General features: G+C 43.3%; 2 protein-coding genes and 1 non-coding gene across 4 annotated transcripts in view; 2 read left to right on the top strand and 1 right to left on the bottom strand.

Annotated features, from left to right (window-relative positions):
- Window positions 1-2,836: 2,836 nt before the first annotated feature.
- pex2 (peroxisomal biogenesis factor 2) lies at window positions 2,837-10,541 on the bottom strand. 2 transcript variants are annotated; one of them, XM_033638498.2, is made up of 2 exons: window positions 10,469-10,541; window positions 2,837-4,321 (listed from the first exon to the last, which is right to left on the bottom strand). In XM_033638498.2, the coding sequence occupies exons 1-2, from the start codon at window positions 10,470-10,472 to the stop codon at window positions 3,339-3,341; spliced, it is 987 nt and encodes a 328-aa protein (XP_033494389.1). In that variant the 5' UTR covers window positions 10,473-10,541; the 3' UTR covers window positions 2,837-3,338. The 2 variants fall into 2 exon arrangements, with proteins under 2 accessions (XP_033494389.1, XP_033494391.1); XM_033638500.2 differs by having other exon boundaries at window positions 2,837-4,318; window positions 10,469-10,532.
- A 231-nt stretch (window positions 10,542-10,772) lies between these two features.
- Window positions 10,773-17,320, top strand: part of LOC117265081 (uncharacterized) — a 76,448-nt gene continuing 69,900 nt past the window's right edge. Inside the window, exons 1-2 of the mRNA XM_078162604.1 lie at window positions 10,773-11,180; window positions 16,680-16,829. Coding sequence (XP_078018730.1) covers window positions 10,950-11,180; window positions 16,680-16,829 — 381 coding nt within the window. The 5' untranslated portion in view covers window positions 10,773-10,949. The remainder of the gene's footprint in view (window positions 11,181-16,679; window positions 16,830-17,320) is intronic.
- On the top strand, window positions 11,225-11,306 carry trnal-uag (transfer RNA leucine (anticodon UAG)). The gene has a single exon. It is a non-coding gene; the product is annotated as a tRNA-Leu (tRNA).

The following is a 17,320-nucleotide window of genomic DNA, read 5'->3' as shown; positions in this document are numbered from 1 at the left end:
TCTGCGTTTGCTCTTCCAAACTACGCATATTGAGGTGAATATATAGATCTCATATAGATCCCAAATTATCCTGGGTCTTGAGAACAAAGAAGGAAAGGCCAAATTCTGTATATTCCCCAACCGGAGCTGCTCCATCTTCTCTCAAGGTGCGAAATGCAACCAGACAAAACCTCAACACCACGATAAAAGCTGAGGAAATTACTTCCTTATTTTAGGAGTGATTGATTGTCCCCCTGACCTGTTAGACTGAAGAGGTGGTTAAGAAGAGGAGGCAGACGAAGATAATTGGGCCCGGTGGTATCCAAAGCCCGGCAGGTGTTGAAAGAACTCTCATAACACAGGTACCTGCAGCGGCTGCAGCCCTGAACTCCAGCACACCTAGGATTTCACTACCTTGGAGGAATTTTGGTGTTTTATGTTTGGCATGTCTTTTATTGAATAGATGAAATATGAGGGATGCGTGTAAAACCTATTGACACGTTGGACATGCCACAAGAAAAAAAGTACATATACAGGTGTCAAAACTCCTCTGACGTGTCAGCAAATAAATGGTGCGTTTTTTTGTTTCATCTTTTCTTGGCACGAAAATAATGTCATTCACTCTTTGAAAGTGATGTCAGTTGTTAGAAATATCTCCCCCATTTACCAGAGAGGTGTAATTCCCTTACCTGTTGAAAAGGAGGTAAAAGCTTACACTCATGAGCAAAAGGATCAGAGATGGAATTTTGTTGAAGTGAAAAAGCACAGGTGTTTTTACTCTTTAATTTCATTAGCGATGCATAGGGCTTTCGGAGTCCTTCTAGCCATTTCAAATGAAGAGGTAAAAGCCGGGCATAAGCTTAAATGATAACATTCTTTCTCAGAGAAAAATATGCATGTACGAATCAAAGCTATTGTACTATCCTTATTATTATCTGCAAGCCAAGGGCTCTGTTCCAATTAAAGAATACCACAGATGGACCATTCAGCGAGCAAGCACACACAAACGAACCTACAATAGGTACAGTAAAGTACCCAGTATTACTGAGCCAAGAGAAGAGCTTTTTACTTTAAAAACTATTTAATCAGGAAAATCAACGCCTCACATCAAAGAAATGGAGATGAGGGACAGGCGGATAAAGAGGCTCATCAAAGAAGGAGATCTAGTTAGGGATTCAACGCCCTAATTCCCTTTCTCTTAAAACCTTCGTCAGAGGGGGCACAGGGCCAATTTGCTCCCTAAATGGCTGCGTGTGAATGGGCAGATTGCTTTGCATAGCCGCTGGGAATCTGGGCTTCTTCCTCTTTTTCTTCTCCACACGGAGCCTGTGAATTAGAAAAGATCCAAAGACAGATAGGCTTAACGGAGCCCTAGCTACCTTCCTTAAGTCCAGAGCCCTGTTCCAACTTCCAACTAATTCAATCCATGGCCTAACTCAATTAATAGACTTTAATGCACTGTTTCTTCTTTATCTGTTCTCTTTCCAGGGGGATTGGGAACTTCACTTGGAGTTGTCGAGTAATATCTGCAAAAAGGTTTGAATTGTAAGTCTGCCTGAATGTTAAAACAATGACACGTCCCGGCGGCATTGCGGTATATGCATCCTTAATCTCCAACATCTCTTTAATCTCGCCTTCTGGGACTCGCTGTACATTAATGTAATGTAGTGCATAAAATATTGACAAACAGTCTTCCAGGTCTCTGGCTGTATATGCATTGCTATAGGATTCATTAGTCAAAATGTCCTTGATGTGAGAGGACCTTCCAGTATCCACACGGTAAGACCTACGCTCTTTACATAATGTCAAACCAATCATCGTCTCGGATTGCAACCTCCGCCTCAAGGTGTACGTTTTCTTTTAATCAAACGAGGGGCTATTTCAATACTTCTGTGTGTTTAAACTGTACAATTCATTAATTTTGGCCTTGCATTACCACCAAGGACATATACCCTCACACATATGCTCTTTCGAAGATCACATCGGTCAGTAGCATCAATTATTTAAGATCAGCCCTGCCAGTACACCTTCCCAGTATTCTTCGGGGCATTCATGCACCTCATGAGGACAAATATACCACGCTTTCCTCTCCGCTCAACAGAAACACTAACCTCATCTGAGTGCAAATGTGTGTACGTCTGTCTGAGCCGGTAGATCTGAGACCAGCTCTCCGCAATAGGCTTTCTATCACGCCTGCAGTTCCGATTGATCGTCTCGGCAATCAGCAATTAAGCCCTAGTGATCAGAGCGGGAGAGGGGAGGAAGGGGGAGGGAAGAAGAGGTGGGAGGTAGCCCCCCACTCCAACCCCACCCCGCTCTTCTCTTGTCAGCCCAGGAAAGGCTTCACTCAGCTGGGGTGCGTTTGGCCCCGGGCTGGGCTCACTGGTGGAGGTTAACTCCAGCATAAATAAGCATCTTTGGACTCATTACAGGGATTAGAGAGTAATTCGCCTGCGAGGAAGGAGACGACTGCCAGGGTTTTGGTACAGTTTACTACAGTCTTATAGGGGCGAGGGCCCTGGAGATTACAGAGGGAGAGAGATGGAAAGGCAGCAAAAGAGAGAAAGGCCAAGGGAAAAGAGAGGCTGGCTGTCAAGTGTGTGTGTGCATGTGTGTGTGTGTGAGAGTCAATCCAAGCCCCCGGCTGCCCCCTTGATCTTGAGCATGTTGGGGTGCTGTGAAAACGGATAATGGGAGTTAGAACGACCGGGCCTGTCTAGAGAGAAGTGTGCTGATTGTTATAACTTTCCCTCATCTCTCTCTCCTCCACTTAACTAAATAAACACCCAAGAGGTAGCACTCTATCAATTTTAATGATGTTGAAATACAATTTAGGCACAAAATACACAACAAATGCTAATTTGGCCATGATGAGAGGCATCAGAAATTCCTCCCATTATTTATTCAGCTGACTTTCTGCATTTTTCATCAGAACAAATATTCCCATTTCAACAAACACACACACACACATACACACACGCATACACGTGCTAACACACAGCCAATTTGGAGCATAAATCAACACGTTCACTCATCAAATATATGCTCTGTGTGGTTCTCTGTAGTCTGTCCAGTGCACCAAAGACAAATAGTTCTGTCCAAAGTCCAGCCGGAGAAACGGGGAAGGGGCAGAGGATTGTCAATATATGCTCACATATATTAAACATAGCAGGTCTATGTGTGTTCAGAAAAGACACAGACATCATGAAGACTGGAGTCAAGTCATAGACTAACTCATGACTTAATGGGGACTATTAAACCATTGTCTTTTTTTAGGGTTAGGGCTATAAAGATATAACCACCACTTTAATTTCAATAAATCCCTGCAATTACAAAATAAACTGAGCTTCTTCTCATCGTCACCTGCCAATCATCTCAACCTCCATCTTGACCGGCTCCGGCTGCCCTGCCTCTGCGCCACATTTGGGGCAGGTGAGGTAAGGGTCTGCGATGCTGTGGCTCTTGATGCAGTAGTAGCAGAAAACATGTTGGCAGCCTGCCGTGTGAGGCATGGTCGGCCACTCTCCGCACAGTCCACACTCTTTCCACACCCCTTGCCCTTCCGTCGCTCCCTCCCCATCGGCGCTTCCACCCCCTAAAACAACTGAAAGCACCGTCGCCTTCAGTTTCCTTGTATTGATCAGCGGTAGCAGAAAGATGAGGAACTCGGCAAAGCCGTGCCACAGCAGCTCGCGGTTCATGTACTGGTAGGTTACGTCCCGGACCACGTTGGGCTTGCTGAAAGCCGCCCGAGCTCCGACAATCCTTTCAGCCAGGACAGGATGGCGACCTTTCCTTAGGAACACGAGGAAGTTAAAGAGGCTTGCCAGCTGCATGATACTAGACACAAGGGTGAGGCACTTGCGGAGACTCTGCTGGAGTAAACCACCGTCTCTTTCGGACACAGGCCCCCCTGATCCCAAGCACAGCAGCAGGCTGTGGGAGCGCTCCTGAAGCCAGCGTGGACCTGCAGTGAGCAGGGCCAGACCCAGCTTCTGCTTGCGAGACAGAGGTCTGTACCGAGGAGACGAGGACAGGACGTTGTGGTAGCGCAGGCTCAGTAAAGACTGGCCCACTGTGGCACTGCTGGAATAAAGTGTAAACCTCCACAGGAGCAAATGGAGCAGAGCCCTCAGTTCAGGCTCCAGCGGGGTGAGTAGGCCGGGGCGGAAGTTCTGGAAGCACTGGGAGAACTGGGTCCATACCAGCTGCTCTAGGGCGGAGTCTAGCTCGAGGGCATCCAGCTGGCTGATGCGCAATACCGGGGTCTGCGGGTCAGCTTCGGTTTCGGGGCCAGAACTTCCAGCTGTCCTTCTTTGGTTGTCCTCACTTTCAAGACCTGCTGGAGACAAGTAAACAACAAGGATGGACATTGAAAATATTTTTCAGGATTTTCACAAGTGGATTTCAATGTTGAAGTTTATACATCATGTACAAATACAAGGAGATCGAGACCTTTTTACAGCCTGGATCGGATTTTCATTTTAGTTTGGGCCATGATACTTTATTCACCAACTTTACTGTTGACAAAATAAACTTCAAAAGTGATCAGACAGGTTTTAAACAAATGAAAGTAAAAGTAAAAAACGATCCCCAATGACGGCCAAAACTACATAAACAAGATCAAGTACATAAACGTCTCATAACTTGACATGATCAAATATCTTATTAACGCACAGGCAACACCATACTTGATCTATTAAAGTCACAAACATGACCAACTATTTAAAGGACAACTGGGTTTTTGGGAGGAATGAGGCCCCGGAGGTGAGGCCCATCCTGTTAGGAAGGTTATTTTCTCTTTATACATAGGAACGGAAATCACTTTTCACATGTAAAACCCGTCCTTAATGCAACCTTTGAGCTGCGCATTGCGGAGGAGCAGGGGGTCTTAGACTGCTCTCTCCAGTGTATAAACACAACACAATCCAACACACATACACACACATAGACACACACACACACACAAACACAGGAGGCGAAGCCCAGGGGCTCTTGGTGCCTGCTCCCTCTGGAGATAGGGTGTGTGTACAAATCACATCACTAGGGATTAGGCTAACGGCACAGTCTCTGGTACACCGTAAACATCTGCCAAATGTGGAACAATTTTCCTCCCCTTAGAGTCGACTCCATATGGGATCCCACCATTGTGACGTCTGGGCTATTTTGCGCTGCATACGTTTTCCAAACTGCTCACAGCCCCCCCCCCCAGTTTTATCTGCCCTTTCCTCAAATGAAATGCTTAAGAAGTGGGAGACTAACTAACGCACGGAGAGACAGAGCAAGGGGCCCACAGAGAGAGAGAGAGAGACAGAGAGGCCTTTTTCTGACAGTGGCTTTTGTGTCTCGCTGAACAGGATTTGTCACGAGGCTTTAAAAGAGATTTCAGCCGGGTAAATATGGCAGTTTTGACAGAAAGAGAGAGAGATGATGGTCACTTTAGACGTTTCTCGAGGAGGTAAAAAAAAACATTCTAATATGTGGTGGCAATGCTCGGGTTTATTGTGGCGCACAGGACCATCTGTGTATTCATGATGTTTCAATAGAGCCAGGATACACCGTCCAACTAAGTTAGAATTAGCAAATGAATGAAAAAAGAGTGAATTCCCGCTGAAGTAAGCAGGTGTGACAAATTCATTGAGCTGCATTTGAAATGCTGCCATGTTTAGTGACTAGAACCTCGCCTGTGACGGAAGTAGAGTTTGGGTTTAAAAAAAAAATAGAGGTAGTCTGAATGTGTATGGTAACCAATAAACAGGCTCCATTTGTTTAGCTTAATCTGAAAGTTTTTCCTTGATGGGAGAAAATGTGCAGATTATGTGCCTGTGTGTGTGTGTGTGTCAAGGGTAGCCTTGATCTATGCAGAGCTCTAATACAGAGCTAAATTAATCTATCAGTCCATGGTTACACAGACGCGCACACACACAGCCAGGTGGTGGAAATCCCCGTCACAGCAGCAGCCCTCTCGGGAGAGCAAACCCGGCCGGGTCCAATATTCTTTTCAAAGCCTTTTATCGAGCAGTTTACAAGTTATGAATGAATATGTTTTATTTGGGGAAACACGGTATTGACAGCCACCTATCAATAGTAATGTGACTATTGTCAAGGGTCTGTCAATATTAATGTAATTATGATGTAGAGGGATCAGAGGGATGCCGGAGTCGGGGGCCAAGTAACATCTCCTGCCCACTGCCATATCAATAGCTGGGATTGCTATTGACAGCTTCCCTTCAGACTTGCAGCACTTGCCAAATATATAACAAGCAGACACTTCAGTCAATGCCGGGCTGCCTATAAAAATTAAGCATTTGAATTTACAGGGCTTTTACCGTGGACAGCTGGAAATCCATGTTCCTTATGTAATAGTCAAAAGTCACAGTCAATGCCAGTGTTTACAGAGCACTGGCAAGGTGTGTGTGTTCAAGGACAGACACTACAGCATTTGCACACAAGAAGTATACACAGATACAAGCAGCCATGCGGACTATTTCTCTGATGAATTCGCTCAAACACACACACCTGGTGTGATATATTGACTTGATAATTCTCTTGTGGGTCAGCCAACCAGCTGACCTGAAGACAAAAATGCCCTCTCTTGGAGAGTGTGCAGCTGACAACCAGCAGAGTCAGAACGCAGGTTAGAGGAGATCGCTGAAAATCAACAGAAAATCCAGGCCCTGGGTTCTGGGGTCTGGCATTTCTACCAGAGCTGTATAAAATACTTTAAAAACATCTTCCTGGGAATATTAAAGGGTATTTTGATTCAGGTCAGATGAGAGGTTTTTTTTCTCCTCCCCTTGTTCCCTTAGCCTGTGCATCTTGTTCAGACAAAGATAGCGCACTGACTCAAGGCTGACTGCCATAGCTTACAGACAACAACAACAACAACAACAACAACAATATCCAATCTAACAGGGAACACACTGCAACATCGCTTCAAGGCAAAAGGGGCCATGACCAGCGTGAAGAAGGAGAGACGAGGCAACAAAAGCGTACAGAGCATCAGACTGAAGCCTCGCAGCTGCACCAGGTCCTCTGAAAACTAGACAACGGGCTGTAGTGACAGCTACCCAACAGAAAGATGGATAGACAAAGAGACAGACAAAAAAAAAAAAAAAAAGACAGACACGTCAGACAACACGTCATGAAACCCCCAGCTGGGAGCTCTGAGCTACTGTCTACTGATACAGTGAAGGAAGGAAAAAAAACTGGGGGCAAAGATAGCTAAGGAGAAAAATGAGGGAGGGGAAAAAACAGATAAGCACAAACCTCTCCCTAGGAGCTGACCTTGAGACTGACGGTCACAATAAAGGAGGAGGGAACATTCCTGAAGCATATGCGGCTCAGCCACACTGAGGTGCGGGCATCCAGGGAATAGCCTATAGACAGAGGAAGGCTGCACTTTCTTCTTGACCTTGGCTTTGGTGTCTAGGGAGGGGATGAGGGTGTTTAGGGCAGGGGGGGGACTAAAGACTGGGGGATGCTGGGAAGGTGGGGTATCTCTAGGGGATTGCGTTTTGCTTTTTCTGCAGTGGACAAGTGCTGTGAAGCTGCTCACAAGGCTATCATTCCTTGCCGTTTGGAAACTGTACATCCAAAAGTCTCGATTTAGCTCCTGGCGTGGCGCAGGGCTCAAATTCCTAAGCACTTAGCTATGGTTGTTACCATAATATATTTGCTGAAATAATGCAGAAACGTTCACTTGGCTTACTATGATGCTTGTAGCGAGAAATAGGCTATGCATTGGCAAAGCATGGATTACAACTTTACATTTTCTTCTCTCGCTCATGTAAATTAATTTGTGTAAAAGCTCTGGTGAATAAAACCTATTTCTCTGAGCGCTCCAGTCTCGTTTTTTTCCCCCCTCTCTCCCGCTCCCTCACTTTATTGCCCTTCTTTCGCCAGGAACGAGTGCGGGCCTATTAGCCATGGCCTTCTAATGTCCTCACTATGAAAACGGATGAGAATGTCAGATTTAGAACTTTTAAGAGAGTGATGTCATACAGCAGACCGCAGGCATTACGGGGGGACGCGAAGATTACCCAGGCGGTAACCAGACTAATTGTTATGAGTCTGTTTCATGAAATATGAATGTGTGCAAATGCACAGAGGGGTCTTCAGGCTGTGTGTATGTGTGTGCGTCACACACTAATGCTTTATCAAGGCTCTCCTCTTTCTGTAATCACCCAAGACTCCTCCGAGCCATAGGGTGAGGGCCAAGCTAATGCCTGAACACACAAAAAAAAAAAAAAAAATACACATCAGTTAGAGCAGCACATCTGACACACACAAAAAAATGTGCTCTGCTTAATCTGGTTTGCTCAGAAGGTGAATTATTTAAGAGAATTAATTGATTTCAGGAGTAGGAAGGTTGAGTATGCTGGGGCTGTATGAGTAATAAGTACAGGGGTTTGCAAAAAAACAACTTAAAAAGTAATGAAACATTTAGAGGGCAGAGAGGCACAATGAACGTGGAAGGGAAAAAGCGGAACAGCTAATAAATGAGAGAACTGAAGTCTTTCTTAGGAGTCACTGAGAGAGCGCTCGGGCCTCACCTCATGCAAATAACATGTGTTGTACTGAGGAATATTTGATTAGCACCGTTTTTTTTAGCCTCTGCTTCATGCATGAAAATATTTTGGTTGCTTTTTTAATATGTGTAACAATTAAAATGTGGAAAATTCTAAACTGAGGTGAAGCTACTGTAAAATCTATGAGAGTATGAAGGCCACTGCAGGATGAGAGGGTTAAGAAAACCGGAATATCCCTTGATATGTATCTATGCATCAGTTAGAATTGGATTGCTGCCGCTTCAAACTGTACCCCTAACGACATGTCAGCATGTTATACTTTCATCTCAATTTGGAAGAGAAACCTGAACATGACTTGATTTTAACACAATTGTTTTAGCATACTGAATGTTATGAGGACATTTTAAATGGCCTCTCTGTAACAGCTGTAAAAGGAATTGGCTGACAAACTGTTTGCCAGTTCTTATCCATCTTTGTAAAGCTGGTAAACATGGATTATAGAGTAGCACTGGAAGGACAGAAAAAAAAAATGGACAAAATCATTGTGAGAATTATGAGGACACATAGATAAATTAGATCATTGTGCAGCTTCTGAAACTGACATTAAAATCCTTTGACACTGTTGCTCAGCATATAACAATTAGGGATGTACCAATCTGATATCTGGATCGAATATCGGCCCTGATATCATTAAAACAGATGGATCGGGTATCGGAAAATGCATGTGTGGAGGTATTTCACACTATTTCAACTGCTGTTGCACTTAGGAAAGAACTGTGTAGTCATCAATGCCTGATGCCTCTAGTCTTTTCTGTTCTACATGTAAAGGTATATAGCTTTTTAGGTCAACCATGGTATCGGATCGGCATCGGGTATCGGCTGATACTCAAAGCCACAACATCGGGATTGGTATCGAAACTGAAAAAGCTGGATCGGTGCATCTCTAATAACAATTAGTTGTACAATATATGCAGCAATGTATGTGGAATATATTTTTGCTTCTGTTTCAAGAGAAACTATAAAGCTAATCCAAGTGCACAGATAACCCCGCTGCCTTTATCACTTGCCTTCATCTGGAAACTGTATAAACTGACCTTGTGACCCCAGAGTGAGATCACAGCCCAATTTAACTTCAGTGACTCCCTTAAAAAACACACTCATTACACTAAGTGTTTAGCTCCAGAGGCACGCGCCTGCACCTCAATCTCATGCAATCAGCCGCTCCACGCTCGCCTCATAATGACATTGTCTCTTAATTTTTTAAGCCCGTGCCCATCAGTCTTTAACAACAACAAAACCCAAATCTGCTCCATTTTGATAATAAGGCAAAAGCATTATGTGATAATCACAGTGGGGATTAGGTTTTGGCAGAGTGTGCGGGAGCAGTGCAGTCAAAGCCAGTGGAAAAGAGAGATATAACCAAGAGACAGATAAGAGTAGAGCAGTGATGATTGGGATGAGAGAAATGAAGTGAGTAGTCTCTTGAAAATCAATAAGATCAACTTTGCCTTGAATCTCAATGTGGAAGGTTTTGATCTCTGGCACTGATTATTTAGGGGAATAATGGAATTATGTGCGGAGCAGTATAACATACTCTTGAGGGAACACACACTCACAAGGTTACCATCCAAAGTTGCAGTTGGTAAATACACCTGAAGATGACTTAAGATGAATACTAATTCACAGTAACGATAGTCAGTCGTTTGAAGTGTATGCAGCACACACATCGACTGGCATTAACAATCGATTTGGTTTTAAATGCATACATGCAGTTAAGGGGGACAAATACCGCTTTACACACACAACACTGACAGCAACACGGAGGTGATATTAGTCCATGAGTCCGTTTAAAAGAAGCAGACATGACGCATTTGAGCTCTCTGTGAGAAAACCAGAGTATGGGAGAAAATACTGCACACTTGAATGTTCGCTAAACAACATAACAAAGACATATTTACCCATTTCTTTACAGGGGAAAAGACAGTCCTCCCCGATAAGACGAAAACAATCTGTATTTCCGCATTGTGCAGTAACCCCCGCCCCTTCAGGAAAAGCCACCAATGATGTACCGTAACGTCACGATTAAGCAGGCGATTTGCACAAAGGAGCCAATCAGATCGCACAGCGCCAAGGCAGCGGCAAACTGTAGGGGGAAGCGTCGGTCTGTCTTCATATAACTCATTCAAAGTCCTCCGTTGTAGTAACGGCACATAGCGACCAAGTTGCTGGTGAAGCCACGGTAATTCACACAAAGTAACACAGATAATGTCTCGCACGCACTCAAAATGCCATGTAATGTATTTCCGTGTCGCTCTACAGTTGTCAGGTAATATAAACTTTGAGGCAAACGTTCAACCAGAGTGACAAACAGTGATTATGAGTGTTAGCTAACGTTAGTCCGGGTACTTTATTTGAGCCGTGCTGAAAACTGGCACAAGCATGAGCCACAAGACAACACCACCAGAGTCAGGTGAAAGCTCAAAGCTGTCGGGACAGGGAAGTGATACTTTGACCTCTGTCTCAGGAGACGAGCTGAGAGGTGACGTCCAGGGTCCAGAGACTGAGACAGACAACATTAAACAGCTGCTAAACGAGTTCAGAGGACTTTATGAGCAGAGGTTGAGATGTCTGGAGCTGGACTCTACAGCAACAGGAGAGGAATCATTGCAGGTGAGTAGCCTTTGGAGCTGATGTCGTCTGAATAAAGTGTGTACGGTAGCGTGGCCGAGCGGTCTAAGGCGCTGGATTTAGGCTCCAGTCTCTCTGGAGGCGTGGGTTCGAATCCCACCGCTGCCATTATGACCATTTAACACTACAGTTAGTTGTACTGCTATCTGTTGTCTGACAAATGGCAATTATGTATATGTGAAGAATACTGGGACATCCCCCTGGAGGCATGTTTAACTCATAGTACCTTTGGTAAGAGCCTTTGTAATGGTTCATCAAGCTGTCAGCGTAAGCATGGAGCCCACACTGTGACTCTCTGAAGAAATAATATCATGTTTTTGGAAAAATGAAAAAGCAATTCCAGAGAGAAGCAGACAGAGGGGTCTACAGTCTGTGTCTGAAGGATATATCCAGGATGTCAAACTGACTCAGCAGCAACAACAGGTTAAAAAGACAAAGATAGTTAGAAGCTAAAGCCGAACTATAGGCTACAGATCACAGTGTAGAAGTGAACCACCACATCACTGCTGATCGCCACACAAGACAATTAATATAAAGGGAAACTTTGCTAATATTGAACCAGCTGTGTGGCATTGCAGTGTGTGCAGATGAACAACAACAACAACGTTCATCTGCACACACTGTGATGACACACAGCTGGTTGAATATCAGCAAAGTTTCCCTGCTTCCCTTCACTGGTTCCTGTACAGCAGGGTCGGACTTTGTTTCACTGTTATAATCATTAAAAAGCATGAGCAGCATGTGTATACATTCAGTAGGCTATATCTTCAGTAGCTAGCTAGCTAACCCTACACTTTTCAGGGTCTGACTTTGGTTTTGGAACAGGGAAGAAACTTATGTCTTTTTCCAACCTCTCCAGGTAACGAGTATCATTAATACACAATGCGCCCCAGGCACAACATTTAGCTCCAAATCTACAAAACCAGCCTGAAAACGAAGGAAATCTGAATGGACTGCATTAAAGTCAGCTGTGTTGTTGTCGGACGCTGGTTTGAGCCAGCCTGATGCTACGTTATGATTGGCCAGTCTGCGTCCACGGGCAGGACTTAGTAAAGGGTCAATTGCCTGTACTGTGTGGTGTTTTGTCCCCAATGTCTTTCTGTTGTGTCTCTTTCCATTGGGTTGAGGACACAGTGGAGACAGCCAAAATTCTGACATGATCTCACATGATCAAATATTGACCTCCTTGTGATCCTGTACTTGTACGGACTAAATTAACACTGGAGACAAATCACTCCTAATTTTATCGAAACATTTTAAGTAGCCATCCATGCCCCTGGACACTGGATTGTATTTATGGGTCTGATCAACAGCAAAAATTATTTAAAAAAAAAAAAAAATACTGAGAATCCCATTCAGACCCCAAAGCCCTGCAGGATGTGTAGTTTAGTTTTTTGCCATCATCTATTGTCATTGGGTTATCATCCATTCAATACAAATCAAAGAACATCCTGTCCACCGTGACTCACGCATCAGAAGATGACCTCTGTCCTGTCAGACAAATGACAGGAGGAAGCGCAGGGGTGCTTTCATAAAGCCGCAGCACTTGTAACAGGTGGCAAATTGCATTATGTTTCCATCTGAGCAGCAGAGATCAGGAACACAGATCCACACTCATATTTAAAAAAGAGAGGTTTCTAATCATCAGGATTGTCATGTGACATCATTTAGCTACAGAATGTAGCCTGTGTGAGCTGGGCTGTGCATCAAAGCAAGTGTAACAAGGTTTCAGAGATGGGTTTCGGTCAGCCGGCCCCAGTCGCGGGCCTGCTTAACAAGGTTATGTGTTTAGAACCCAGGAGCTCCCAAGTCCTAAAGGTTGATGTGCACAATTAATCATAAAGGTTGTCCATTGAAAACACAGAGAACCATTCATCCATGAACCATTGTAGGTTCATGATGCTTCCTGACATGTTAGAACAACCTCACAATTAAAGGAGCTCTGTACGATATTCAGAGCATTAATAAAGCAGCAAACAATTATTTGCTATATGAAGATATAGTGGAATAATGGCATCCTGAGTAAGAATAGAGTCACGCTCCTTCTATTTCTGTTGTAATCTGAGCTTCTCTGTTCTTTGTTGTGGTAGACGGTGTGTTTATCCCATTGGTGAGCAAATTGCTGCCAATCTGCACTCCACTCATATGCGGGTTACAACTGATATTGGGAAGGTATTATCGATAAAGTGTTCTAGCGACGCTCTGGTTCATGCTTGGTTAACACTGTTAGAACTTTTGCTATTGTTAGCACTGTTCAGGCTGTTAGCACCATTAGCTGCTAGCCGTCGGCTCAGCCAACTCCATGTTGAGAGCTGTGTGCAGACAACTTCTGAATCATAGATACGCTCAAAATATCGTACAGTGCTCCTGTAAAGAATTCATGTAACGTTTTTTTTTATTCTCTAGGGCAGTGATCACTCTGAGCTCCAAGACTGCAGATGGATTTTCAAAAGGAGGGTTTTTTAAACCCCAAAATTTAGCACACAAAGAAATTATTTGCCAAAATTGTGGGCCCATAAAAGAGGTCACCTAAACCGAACTGAACTCAGGCTATGTTAACTCAACACAAACTCAATTAAAACTGAACAGACAAAACTGACCCACCAAGACAAAGGAAAACATAAAATGAGATCAAACCATTTTCGAAACAGAGGGGTAACACAAGGAAAAACACTACCAACTGGACTACATATAACATAACAGAACAGTTAGTCTGTTGGTATAAATATTTTAGCACCAAAACAAAAGCCCCACCAACCTAATATAGCTTCTAAAGAAATAAACCAGTGATCCCAATCTCCCCTATGGTGTGACTGGCACTTGGTACATTCTGATTGTCCACTTCCTGTATTTAAGAGCCCTGCTTTAAGGCCAACTTTTCCTCAGGCCTGATAAGATGTCCCTTCAGCAGCAGCAACCACCCTCAGCACTGTAACTGGTAAATAAATAGAAATTAGAACAGCTTATGACAGATTTATCAAATGATAAGAAAATGACTCCATCAAGGGTGAACTATAAAGAAAACTAAGGCGTGCACAGGAGGGTTAGCAGCATTTATATCAGCTGTGCAGCAGGTGCGGCCATCACAAGCATGATTCACTGGAAAAGCTGGAAAACAGTAAGCCAAACATGAGTTTTTGGATGCATTTTTGGTTCCACATCTTTTTAAATACAATGTCAACCCTAGAATGTTATCTCAGATACTGTCACCTCTGCCACCTTTGTAAAGTTACTCTCCCTGAAGCTATACATCAGTGTTATATTATGTGTCGGGGGACGCTGTAAACCGCTTGTTGACTTTTTTGGCTGTAGGGGACAGACGTTTATGAACACACATGTACAGGTGCTCCTCTAAGGCAAAAAATAATTCTGAAATTCAGTGGCAGTCCCTTTTTATCAGAGCTGCAATCACTGTATGTGTAGGCTATCTGGCTACCCGTGCAATCCCTTTAAGGAACAAGTGCATAAGCAGGTTTTTCAACAGAGATAAAAGACTGACCTGGAAGACTGTGCTGAAGAACTGTGAGGATCTGATATATTAGATCAGTTGTGGAGCATGTTCGGGTGACCTATTTTTTGTAAACAATGAAATGTGAACTTAGAAATGCGTTCTTCCAGACACAAAGCAGCAACAGGGAATAACATCTTTCTGAGCCAGCTCTAACCCCTGACCAACTATGTACTCTCGTCTGCTCATGAAGTATTCCTTTCTAATAATACAGTTCAGATGTCATCTATTGTGAGTCCTAGGTGGGCTGCTGTATAAAAGCCAAGAGTATCTGACTGCCTTGTCTGACAGGGCTAGTTTTATACAGAGGTTTCGCAAAGTAAAACAATGTTATTTCAAAACCAATTTGATGCCCCTTAAGAATTAGGGCAATGACTTAGAAAGGAAATTCAGTCCAGTTAGAACAGCCTTTTCATGTATTACCTTTACTATGGAGGGTAGGCTTTCATTTCAGTATGTTTATTTCTTGGTTTGCTTGTCTGTTTGTCAGCAGGATTACGGAAAATCCTCAGGCCTGGTTTTTGTGAAAGTTGTTGTAAGGGTCTACGGTGGGCCAAGAAAGAACAGATCTGAATACACAAATTATTTTTCACTACTGTTAACAATGCGAGATGGGGCATTTGGCCTTGGCGAAAGTCTGCGCTCTCCGAGTGCCCTTGTGGTTACGATGAATGTTATGAAGCTAAACATTAGTAAAGCGGGTGAAAATTTACCGTCATAGAGCTGTGGGTCTGTATCGAGAGTATTTCTGGGTTCTACTCCAGATGTTAGAAATGCATGGATTACTTGTTGCAGTGGACTGAGAGCCTGGAGCCTGGAGGTAGAGTGGATCGTCCACCAATCGGAAGATCAACAGTTCTATCCCTGGATCCCTCAGTCCGCATGTCGAAGTTTCCTTGCACAAGATACTGAACCCCAAATTGCTCACGATTGCTGCTCCACCTGTGTGTGAATGGTTACTGACCAACCCTGTATGGTTACCCATGCAACTCCCTGTTGAATCAGATTCTTAATCTCAATGTGACCACCTAAAATACACAAGGGTTAGATAAAACTAAATACAACATACATTTTAAGACTCTGTTATCCTGTTTGTCTGGGGAGCTCTTATGTTTCCCTTGTGAGGCCACCATTGCTGGCAAGTAGTCCCTGTGTTTTTTTTTTTCTGTTCATTCAGTCGTGTGTCAAAGTGATATCTGACATCACTTTGACATTCGCTGAATCTTGAGGAAATTATACATCTCACTTCTGTAATCCGTCAACTTCAAAAACACTGATTTGCCAAGAGGGAGTACTACATTTATAGGTCAGCCTACGTCTATGTCTCCCAGGAGCAACGTTCGTATTGCAACTAATTTGCAAAAAGCGATTCTATGTCTACTGGCAATTTTTGGCCCCAACGTAGTGCAAGGTAGTTGCAGGAAATGTGGGTGGATTCGTGAAGTGCTTGACTTCAGCGCCGTAGACTGGCATTTGTGTCCCTTCCCCTGATGTAATTTAGTGTGTTTTAAAAAATATAATGATGCTTTATTTTATGTTTGTCAAATAGCTTCCTCTTACCTCACCAATGTTTATTATTTATCGAAATAAACCTCAAAATATACACATCACAATTTGGTAACCACATGTGGATATTGAAAGGCAAACAAATTTTGTATTTTACAATATTGTGTTCAGATACTTCCCCAAAGCATACAAAGCTAATACAAAATAGCCGTGTATCAATTTAATTCTCAGGAAAAAACTGTGGGATTTTGTTTCTGACTGACGCAGGATGTATACAGTTTTTAAGGCACAAATGATGTGTTTACGGCTCTCTTGTTTTTAATGGCAGTTTTGGTTTGTCATTGATTTGACTCCATAAAGTAAAACAACTTTTAATACAGAACAAAAGCTGCTTGGTTCGACTGTCAGCTTGTTAAAACACAGCAAATTAACCACAATTTTATCCTGCTGTGCTTTTATTCCTGCAGAAGAAAGTGCATTTCCTGTGGTCTTATGTGAATGACCTCGCAGACCAGAACCAGGTGCTGCTTCAGACAATTGAGGATCTGCAAAAGGAGGGTGACCACAAGGTTTCCGAATGGGGGACGAAGCTGCGCACCTCTGATCGTAATTTTGACGTAAGGTTTTATAGATATTTTTATAGCAATTTACCTAAATGAAGTAGTTGGCCCAGATAGAGCATCGCTGTTTTCTTTGATATTTCTGTATTTTCAACAAATTTACAGCTTTCTTTACTTCCTTGATAAATGTGTGTGGCATCAGCAGAATCATCTGCAAGAAATACAGTCAGGATTTTAATACATAAAGACTTTTAGAGACACAGTATAGGTACAATGGCAAAAAAAAAAAAAAATACACAGTATATTTCGGAGCACAGGACCTACAACTTGCAGATATGACATGACTTTACTTGTGTGTGCCCACGCATGTATGAAACAAGAGCAATAAATAGAAAAAGTAAAGAAAAATGTGGCTCAGCTGTCCAGGTGAAACCCTGCAAAGATCTGCACCATGAATTTAGGTGCAAACCCAACATGTAACCTCTGGATACACACAAATAAATGTACTAACTTAAATGGCCTTCCTGTTTAACCAGGGGCATTTGCTT

The sequence above is a fragment of the Epinephelus lanceolatus genome, chromosome 20, assembly GCF_041903045.1.
Source record: "Epinephelus lanceolatus isolate andai-2023 chromosome 20, ASM4190304v1, whole genome shotgun sequence".
Classification (NCBI taxonomy): Eukaryota; Metazoa; Chordata; class Actinopteri; order Perciformes; family Serranidae; genus Epinephelus; species Epinephelus lanceolatus.
This window is presented reverse-complemented; position numbering and strand designations above follow the sequence as displayed.